The 11,189-nt window shown below is 40.8% G+C and overlaps 1 protein-coding gene across 1 annotated transcript; it reads right to left on the minus strand.

The window, feature by feature from the left end:
* Positions 1-4,635: 4,635 nt before the first annotated feature.
* LOC136767007 (potassium/sodium hyperpolarization-activated cyclic nucleotide-gated channel 1-like) lies at positions 4,636-10,764 on the minus strand. Its single transcript, XM_066720976.1, has 11 exons — positions 10,583-10,764; positions 9,485-9,668; positions 9,069-9,176; positions 8,483-8,620; positions 7,938-8,099; positions 7,355-7,448; positions 7,134-7,261; positions 6,762-6,908; positions 5,965-6,202; positions 5,454-5,620; positions 4,636-4,901 (listed from the first exon to the last, which is right to left on the minus strand). Exons 1-10 carry the CDS (start codon positions 10,726-10,728, stop codon positions 5,457-5,459), a joined length of 1,509 nt encoding a protein of 502 aa, XP_066577073.1. The 5' UTR covers positions 10,729-10,764; the 3' UTR covers positions 4,636-4,901; positions 5,454-5,456.
* Between the last annotated feature and the right edge of the window lie 425 nt (positions 10,765-11,189).

An 11,189-nucleotide genomic window follows, 5' to 3' on the forward strand; every position in this document is an offset into this window, starting at 1 on the left:
TGCTGGGTGTCAAACGGCTTGTCTGGTGAGCCTCATCTTACTCTCTGTCCCCTTGATGACTGTGCTTGCATTCCAAAGGTGTCTGGACAGGGATGCTTTGTTGTTTAGACATCTGTCTGAGGCACAAATGTTTACAAGATCCTCTTTGATTTGATGACTAGGAGGTGAAGTGCTGCTATACTGTTTGGTAAGAGTTTCTATGGATTCTCAGTTTCTATGGATTACATGTATAGTTTTTCTTTACATTTGAAGGTGTCCATGTAAGCCGTTATATTTACATATATATTTATCTATTTTAAAATACTTTACATTAAAGCAAGAAGCTTTATTTAAAACAATATTAGGCAGGTGGTCATAATGTTATGGCTGATCGGTGTGTGTGTATATATATATATATATATATTTCTTAGACAGGTTTTACACTGAGTGAAGTTTTGGATATTGGATTATTTATAAATTGTGTGCAGTGGTTTTCTTAGAAGTTATTTTTTAGGAATTATATATAACCTTGCCGTGTAATCTGGTGGATTGATAAAGTAATTTGCATTTGATGTATGTGATCAACTTTTAATTGATAACTAAGTTCTATTTCATATTGTAATAGTGTTACTTTGTTTTTAGTTATTTTAAATACAACATTTTGATTGGGATCTACACTTTTGAACTCCAGTTGTTTCATTACAGTCTGTTTTTAAGTGCTTCTAATTGATGGAATAAAAGTTGTAATCTCTTTTAACCTGGTCTCTGCCTGCCATGTATTTGTGACCCTACTCTGGGCTACATATATTATATCAATTTACGTTACATAAAAATGTAAAATTTATTTTGGAGTGTCTTTCAGGGTACCCCAGGACACTGTACAAAAACGTCACTGTTGCTTTGGAACAGAAGAACTTTAAGCGAAAGCTTTTTATTCATTTTTAGTCATTTTAGAATAATAATAATAATGTTTGTAAAATTTAAATTTCCTACATTTAACTGTAACTAACCCGAGCCTTTCTTGATTTAAAAAATAAAATAAAAAATTACTACATCCAACCCATACCAAAACCAAATTGATAGGCTTCTAGAACAACTAATGTTTGATTCCATGATCTAAGATAAAATCCAATCTGAAAACGAATTACTGTGATCAATTATAGAAAATAATTGAAAACTTATTCAATGTATTAATTCGTTTTCTCTAGTGGCCCCCCTAGCGGATGGGGGCCAAAGCAGCCACTTTTGTCACTTCACTTGTGCCTAGAAACGGCTCTGTGTGATCATGTCATTGGTCTGCCACATTCCAGATCTTTTTCAGAAAGCTTGCACTCTAATCTTCACCATGGTTGCTACATAACTCATGTCGTATTTGTTCCGTTTCATTATGTTCAACATGCAATGGCAGCATCTCATTACTATCAGATTCAGAATTCTTAATTGTTAGACAGTGACTTTGTTGCAGTCTTCCGTCGTCTTGTATACTGCAGTCTACGTGTTTTTGAATCCATCATACAAACCATATGTATAAGTACACAATTCTAACATTTGTAACTACCTGTTTTTCATGAATGTTGGTTACACATGAAGTTACTAATATATGTATTTAGTAATATAACATGTACTTAGTAAAGTGTTACTGGTCCCAATTTTCCATTTGGAAAAAAGCTTAATATAAATTTGGAATAACTACACCAGTGTCAGCAGTGTCTTCACAGCAGTTACAAACATGATAACCCTTCATTGATAGGACACCCCCCCTCCAACTCCCTTCCCTTGTGATCAGGCTACTCAGGGCAAGCAGAGGAGGACATTCGCAAGCAGATCCAGGAAGAGACAAAGAGCAGAAGACGCCAGAGGAGCAGGCAACGTCCACCCCTATAACACTGGAATAGAACTACGACTGGATGCGCTGGGTAGTGATGGGGCACCAAGAGTGTGTGGAGGAGGAAGACAAAGAAATGGAGAGGCCAGAAAACTTCATCTCTGTGGCTGAACCCTCTAGCATACATGTGGTGGCCTGCTCCAGGGATGGGCCTTCTTCAGTGGATAAGAGCCGCATTCACCAGCTTCTTGTGGACCTGGAGTGGAAGACCCACAACCCTCCCCCTGATGTGAGCTGCCATTGAGGAAGAGCCCTGTAACGCGCGCAGCTACTTGGCTACCCGTTTACTCCAGAAACTGCAGGAAGGGCTGGGCAATGGGGTCTCTATGGTGCCACCCAGTGTATGAAGTGCAACTTCCCCCCACGACCACCTTCCACCTCTATGAGTACAAACAATGCCTGGCCTCAGTCTGTCTTTGGATAGAGACCAGCAATGTGGCAATATTTCAATATTTCTATATTTCTTTGGTTAATTTTCAATTGCTTTGTTAGTGACCCCTGCATATGTTTTGTAAGATGTGCTATATAAGCCATTGTCCTAAAAATAAAGGATGCGCAGCACGCAATGTTCTGACTCAGTGTGTTCCAGAGCCTGGAATATAATACGCCAAAAGACATTAATATAACATGTGAAATGTTAATTATGGAGCCCGGGAATTGACACGAGAGAAAACAAACAAAAATGTATTGGCCTCATTTTTAATTTTATTAACATGTTGCTAATAAGCCGCACACTCAACAGCTCCGATGCAGAATAATTGAATAAACCAACATTGCGTCAGACAAGCTGCCTTCGTCAGGATCTTGAGGAGATGCTGAGAATACCTGTTATGTCTCAGTTGATCACATACAGGTGTAGGTAAATCAACATCTTGTGCAGGAACTAATTAACAAGACATTCAATGTTTTCATTTAATACTCAATCTCATTGTCATTTACATTATAGCAAATTCATCAAAATAGCAAAACCAAGAGACTACCATAATGGTACAGTAAATACAAGCGATACAGACTATTTACAAGTTATCAGTACAACAATAAGATACATATTCCATTCACAAGAAGCACTTCAAATTGAACTCCATGTTTAGACCGAAGGGCAACAGTCCTCAGCCTATGGATCCAAGCCACCTCTCGTATCCGCAAGAGATGATCAGAGTCACTCCTCTCCTGGGCGGAGACGCCTCGTCTGTCCCTATGTAGCACAGGGACCAAACGGACAGATTGTTCTCTACGAAATGCACCGTCACTGGGTGTGTGATGTTCCTGCATCGTCTAGTACTACGATGTGCTGTGATGCGCAATTTGAGTTCACATTTTCTTACGTGCTCTGGCACAAGGACATGGCAGTAGATAAATAACCCCGTTAGTGGAGCAGGATACCACTCCTTTACTGGGAATCTGTTTGCCCGAGTGGGTGTTTAAAGTATCTACATTTTTAAGTGCCACTGAGCACAAGAGTTACATTATAGTTGGCATCCAGGAGCGGGGCATGTCTGCGTTGCGGTGACACTGGCAGAGGGGCGAGTCCGATCTGACCAAGGAGTCCTTTAGGTTACGTCCACGTGAATATACTACTAGAGGGGATCTGAAAATGTTACTGATACTACTACCTGTCTGTAGAATGTGCCAATGTTTGTGAAGGATACCTCTGATACCGTCGGCACATTTACAATAGCGAGTGGAGAAGATTTATCCTGAATCTTCTAGACCACATTATTTATCTGGGCATCTTTGTAACCTCTCTTGAAACTTAGACTTCATTTCTGCCAAAAGACAGTTTTTTAGAGAAATATGGCAGAAATGAAGTCTAAGTTTCAAGAGAGGTTACATTGATACCCAGATAAATAACGCAGTCAAGATTCAAGATCTACAGACGAGTTGTTCCAGACATACTCAGAAAAACACATCCTTGTATCTTCTCCACTCGCTATTGTAAATGTGCCGACGGTATCAGAGGTATCCTTCACAAACATTGGCACATTCTACAGACAGGTAGTAGTATCAGTAACATTTTCAGATCCCCTCTAGTAGTATATTCACGTGGACGTAACCTAAAGGACTCCTTGGTCAGATCGGACTCGCCCCTCTGCCAGTGCCACAGCAACGCAGACATGCCCCGCTCCTGGATGCCAACTATAATGTAACTCTTGTGTTCAGTGGCACTTATAAATGTAGATACTTTAAACACCCACTCGGGCAAACAGATTCCCAGTAAAGGAGTCGTATCCTGCTCCACTAAGGGGGTTATTTATCTACTGCCATGTCCTTGTGCCAGAGCACGTGTTGTAAGAAAATGTGAACTCAAAGTGCGCATCGCAGCACATCGTAGTACTGGACGATGCAGGAACATCACACACCCGGTGACGGTGCATTTCGTAAAGAACAATCTGTCCGTTTCGTCCCTGCGCTACATAGGGACAGACGAGGCGTCTCCGCCCAAGAGAGGAGTGACTCTGATCATCTCTTGCTGAGACGAGAGGCGGCTTGGATCCATAGGCTGAGGACTGTTGCCCTTGGGTCTAAACATGGAGTTCAATTTGAAGTGCTTCTTGTGAATGGAATATGTATCTTATTGTCGTACTGATGACTTGTAAATAGTCTGTATCGCTTGTATTTACTGTACCATTATGATAGTCTCTTGGTTTTGCTATTTTGATTAATTTGCCATAATGTAAATGACAATGAGTTTGATTATTAAATGAAAATGTTGAATGTCTTGTGAATTAGATCCATAGGCCTACACCTGTATGTGATTACCTGTTACACTTTATAAACCAGTTTTTCTCAGCATCATTGATGTTGGTTTATTAAATGATTCTGCATCGGAGCTATTGAGTGTGCAGCTTGTACATTCTTCTCAAATTGTGATTCTACTGGCCTACACCTCATCAATCCAGGTATGCGTAATTATTTCTGCACTTACAGGTACTTTAACTAATCCATTGTCAAATTATAAATCAGATGTACATTTTCACTATAGCCTCCTCTTACAAGTTATTCATGTCTGACTGATGGTCATGTCCCATTTGAGATTCTAAAACAAAAACAAAAAAAAACACTAATTACTGAAGTTCAAATAAACAAAAAAAAAAAAACTGAAAGATGAAGGGATTCTTATACAATCATTGCTCCCCCAGTTATTACCACTGTATTTACCTCAGTAGAAACTGGCCAGCATAGAAATACCAAATAATCATTATCAAAAGTCGTGGTCAGTGCCATAACATATCCATGTGTCTCATCAGTGTTTTAACCAATAGTGGGAATAGATGTACCTGGTCATACAGAGATACACAACTGTAAACCGGGTGCTTTGCAGATATAATGGGAATGTTATTCTGAGTGGCTCCCAGTTTGTGCAGGGAGGGGAAGCTGGCTAGTGCCCTTAAATCTTCAACTTAAAGTGAAATGCAGTCAAATACATTATTAAAGGACACTAATTGTGTAGTGACTAGAATTACAGCATCTAACAGGAAAATTAAAATATCACAGTCACTTCAGAGAAAGCTGTGAAGTGTCAGAGATGTTTTTCTGGCCTTCATTTTAGTGCCAGACTCGTGGGATGAAAGGGATCTTGTCGACTCACCTCTTAAACACGCAGCCTCTCGTGTGCGGTTTGATACAGCTCCTCTCTGATCTCTGGGAAACCTTGCAGAACTTCCTCAAAGCTCCCAGCGGACAGAGAGTAGAGCCGAACCAGACTCGTGGCCTGCACCATCGCCGTGCAGTGGCCCTTGTTCAGGAGACACAGCTCTGAAAATAAAATCAACAGTCTGCCGTTAACAGCCTTGAAAGCCACTACTGTGCACACTACACACAGTGCTCTGATGTTTTCACTTTCCAGATCATTTATTTCAGTCATGATTCCTCCAAAATGCAGATTCCAAGAGGTCAATTGTTCTATATGATTTTATTGATACGATTAAGTATTGTAATTAATCAAAACCTTTAAATATATAAAAGGGGTGTCCTGAACAAAACATGCATATGCAGATAATAGAAATAATATACAAAAAAAAATCAAAAATAATAAAAACATGAATCTAGGGAGTGTTTATTTTTGCATCCAATGCAAATAATAATTTTAGGTAACCCACCTCCAAAACAGTCCCCATCACACAGCTCCGCCTGGACAGTGGCTGTCGTGACCAGGACTCTCCCGCACTCGACGAAGAACATACGATCTCCGGGAGCATTCGGATGTGTGATGAGGTCCCCTTCCTGGAAAACCTCTCTGCCCAGTTTCAGCAAGACAGCGTTGCTGAAATTGGCATCCCGATTCCTGAACATTGGGACACTGTTCAGCACATTGGCGCATCGGACATTGAGAATCTCCTGGATGGAACAGAAATAAAACGGTTTATCATACACGTGTTCAGCAAAGGGATCAAATTAGCAAATTCAATCTCGTAGAAATTCCACCGGCAGTAGTTTTCCAAGTGTAATGTTAGCAGGATATTATTAACAATTACGAAAGGCTGTGTGGTTAGTTTATCAATGCTTTGCTGATTGAGCATTCATGGATATAGGACTACATGCATAGCTTAAGGCAGTATTTCAACCTAATAAAAAATGCATTCATGATTCACTGATTGATAACTTTTCATTACGTTTTTTTTTTTTTTTCTGAGTGTCCACAACTCACGTCTGTTTGCACTTTTACAGGATAGCTAGTTATTGATGCTTTTATAGAAATGTATAACGGATTTCATGCATACTTAAACAAGTCCTGTTATTTGTGACCAATCAGATAATGTCATGTTTTCGGTGTAAAATGTCTGTATTCATTTGTTCTGTCTTTAGTGGTATGCTCAGTTACGGTAATTAAGGTTTGTGATTATGGGTCCAGCAGTCATATCATTTGAATGTTACTTGTCGAAACGTACAGTCCTACCTCTCTCAAGGGTCTGGAGACCAGTTTAAAAATGTCCTCCTCGTCAAACCATTTCCCCTGGTGCCTGGCCTGGAAGTAATTGCATATCCGAGTCCGTAGTTCTCGGGGTAGCTTTCTGTACGTCATGTAGTCTTCCAGCTGACTCATCTGTGACAGTGACACAGAGAGATACACAAATGTGTGATTTTTAAAATTCAATGTAGACAAAGCTTTTCATAATAAGCATTATACAATTTAAATTCTCTATCCAAATTACAGGATTTCCAAAACTGTAACAATGAATGTGTTAATCTTCAAGATCCTGAAGTTCAGTCACTTTTAAATGAGAGATAAAGCATTGTTCTTTTTCTTTACAGTGCAGAGGAAACATACTTTGCTTCTGAAGGCTTTTGCAGGTGCGTCGCCGTTGGTCATCATTGCTGCTATGCTGGCGACCATCATTGTGTACATCAAAGCTCCTGAAACCATGCTCGTCATGACAATCCATAGCTCAGTTTCATCTGCAAGATATCAAATGAAGGTTTAATGACATGTGTTTTCATCAAACGTGCCTGTGGTTTGAAATCAAAACAGTAAACATAGGTATTCGTCACCTGAGGGGGGTTCGGCGGAGCCATAGGAGATGCCAATCATGTGGGAAAGCGCCCGAAAAACAGCAACGGAGTACTGCTCTCCCAGAGTGGCATTCTAGAAGAGAAGAGGCGGTCAGTAAAGATGCTGCTTCACAGAACTGAATCTGTCTGTGAAAACTGCTACAGATCTGTTCCTTCCCCGATTACCACTCGCATGTATTGTTTGAACAGAGCTACTAGACAATTAATTACAGATTTCTGTGATCAAACAACTGCCTCATCTGTTCTTTAAGAACTCACCTGGCCTAACCTGTATAATAGCTGTTCTTTAAGAACTAAGTACTTGATTATCAGAAATCTTCCAATATTTCTGTTTTCAGACAACATTCATTGGGTGGCAAAACAGACAGTTAAAAGAACTGGACTTGATTGGAAAATGATCCATAATGTTGATAATTAGTGGTTGGTTTTATAGACTAGTTGAATTCAGGTCATACAGGAAGGGCATGTACATTAAGATGAATCCTCTGCAGATTAATTAAATTAATGTCAATTTTAAACACACATTTTCAGGACATTTCCAGCTAGATTTCATTGTTCTTACCGTCAAGTTTTCCCTGACAACCCAAGAGTGCTCAGGAAATTCTTGCAAAACGGGAACAAGGAACTGAATACATCCATTCCAGTGGCACAGAAGAAGAATCATCAAGAACAGACCCATAATGCGGAGGATCAGGCGCACCGCTTCCATGTTTGCATTCGAAACCTAAAAAGACAGACAGTTGGGCTATACTGTAAGAAACGCGTGGAACTGATGTTGAGTCACACACTATCATCAGCACTTCAGAATAATACACCAGCCAATTGTAACCATATATCATTTTAAACCATTAGAACAGTTTTAAAGTAACTTTTGACCAGGGACTGCCATGACTTCCAACACTCAGGAATACAGTATAAATCTCACGAGCTCTTCATACAATTCTCTGTTAAAAGGGTGCAAATCTGTAAATCTGATAAACCCAGTGCAATCAATCTGAGCATTCAACTAAATCTTTCATTTATTTTTCAAGTGTACCCTTTATTCAACACATTTTGTACCTAGAGAAGCAATGTAACAATTTTGAATTCACCAATCAAAAAACAAACCTGTTCCCATTCTGTGAAGAACCTCCATAACTTCGACACTCGGAGCAGGCGAGCCAAACTGAAGATCCTCGCGAACATGATGACTCTCACCAGTTTAGAGGCAGAGAAGGAAGAGGTGTCACTGTGCTCTTCAAAACTCTAGACAATCAGAGCATACGGTGTGATATTAAATAAAAGACACGACTGACACGTAAAAAGCTAGGAATAAACAAAAGCCATATTCATGTGTTGATTAGCACATAAACACTTATAGGACACTCCGGACACATAACATCACACACAGTGCCTATAAAGACACTTTTCATGCATTTAAATTAGGACTTCTTCCACTTTTCTACACAATCCTCCACACTGCTATTGGGGAAACAGTGGTTGAGTCTTTGCTTTGAAATGCACGACCCAGCACAGGTTCACTCTAGAAACTGCTGAATTAATCCTGAAATCCTGTGAATCACTACACTTAACTGTGTACTTGATTTTGGAGGCGATTGCTTACACATTAGGATTGCTATCACCAGGGGGATGGACACTTATACAAGCAAACAATATAATAACTCGTAAATAATCCCAGAAGACATTCCATTACCTTTGCGATTAGGATGATGTAATCCAGAGGAAAGGCAGAAATCAAATCCAAGGCGAACCAACTTTTCAAGTAGTGGTGCCGGATTTCCTTTGGCTGCAAAATCACTTTCTAAAGCAAGAGAAAGAAAGAAAGAGTGAGAATGTATCTACAGATACAAAGCTAACACATGTGTTGACCAGTAACGAACATCTCCATGTTAATTCTCCAGAAATATTTTTCTTTTTCATTTAATGTAAACTGCCAATAAAATGTACCCACAGTTTCATTTTAGTGAACTTTTGCCAAGCATTTGAGTAAAGTCTCCTTTCTCTGTGGCACCTGAGTAGGAGTTGCAGGGACCCCATCATTTTGCCCACGAATGTAAAACTCTACACATTTGTCCCATTTTTAGCACCAGTGGTTAACAACTCTGCTACCTGATCCGTGATGACACCCATCCGAAAGTTGACGAGAATATCCAGCACGAAGACCGTGTCCGAGAAGAGGTTGAAGATCTCCCAGGCGCGGAAGTGGTGCTCCGAATCCAGAAAGGCGATTCCGATGGGGATCGCAAGAAGGTTGAGAAATGTCAGCACCAGCATCAGCAAGATGTAGTAATTCCTGCAAAAAGGGAGATAAACAGTGTATGAGTCGTCTGCAGCTGGTCAGGTGAAACCGATCTTATTTGATGCAAATCACGCGTGACAAGGCGATCTTCATTGACAGCTGATGTCCGGTGTCAGTTCAGGGCGCTTTCGACTGCTTTACTCCCCCGCAGTGCTGTAGGAGGCTGTACTGCTCATTTCCACTCTGCTGACATGTATGACACACGTATAATCACAGTGTTTCTCGCGTTTTCCTTTCTGTTTGGGAGAGACACGCCGGCACATGGGCGCAGCCATCTTGGCCCGGATCCCGCCCCCGTGCGCTGGAACTCGAGCAGTGCAGCGCTCTGATTGGCTACAGCGCAGGCGCAGTGACTCTACCCGTACATTGTGAGAGTGACAGTCAATATGGATCAACATTATAGATCAACGAACCTAAACGACACAGCGTTCAGCCTATGGACCACCTGGTCTGATTAGCGGTCAGCGTGTTATTTAGTTTATTATAATTAAACGTCCGTGAGTGTCCTGTTAAAAATGGGACGATTGACTCCAGAAATACTGTATTCGGTGCAGCGAGTTCATTCACATCGCGGCTCGTTTTTGAAAGGAAAACAGATAAAAACCGACAGTACAGAAGAAAATGTGTCTTCTGCCGTTTTGTTGCCGCTTTCCTGCAAATACGCAATATCAGAGAAAAAACTAAAGGTGCGGCTCAGAAATACAACTAAAGACCTGAGTTACAGCGTTTCCTGTTGCATAGATGCGGGATTGCGCCTCCTACTGCAAACTGAAGAAATGTCTACTCATTGAAATCTACATACTGCATAGATCTATGACATGGGAAACACACAAACTGCATGTTATCAGCAGATAATTGACATGGAAAAACACGGTTCTCTGTGGGCGGAGCGCGTTGCCCGGCCCTACCTGATGGCGCTGAAGGGGTGAATCACCCATGAGCTGGTCTCTCTCTGGCGGTCACACTCTTTCTGCACCGCGGCCTCACTCCCATACACATGCAGGGACTGCTTGGTCACTCGGGGCAGAAATAGCGATCTCCAGCCGCGTGTCATCGTTTCGTTGTTCGGACCCGTCAGGAGGGATCTGTTCATCTGCGATGTTATCCTCGGCGAAGGCGACGACGATCTGTCTCGCGAAGCTGTGTCTTGATCAGATAACGCTGTATTGCAATGCGGCTCTCTCTGTGACGTCATAATGCTAGGGCAAATGCTATGAATAATTATGGACCTATTATGACGCATGGACAAGTTGTCCCGCCTCATGACATATTACGTAGACTTTATAGAGGTGTCATGGTGTTATCAGCCCCCTTTAGACTGGTATAAGCATTACACCATTATCATAATTAAACTTAACTTTAATAATTGTTAATACAGTTCCCTTAACATTAAATTAATACTTTGAGGCATGTTTGCACATATTACCTTTAATCATTTTTACCTATTGCTTTTAAAGTGGTGGTAAGAATTGAATAGTTTTGGGGTTTAATATAAAAAGAATTAAATATTGCACA

The sequence above is a fragment of the Amia ocellicauda genome, chromosome 13, assembly GCF_036373705.1.
Source record: "Amia ocellicauda isolate fAmiCal2 chromosome 13, fAmiCal2.hap1, whole genome shotgun sequence".
NCBI classification, from domain to species: Eukaryota; Metazoa; Chordata; class Actinopteri; order Amiiformes; family Amiidae; genus Amia; species Amia ocellicauda.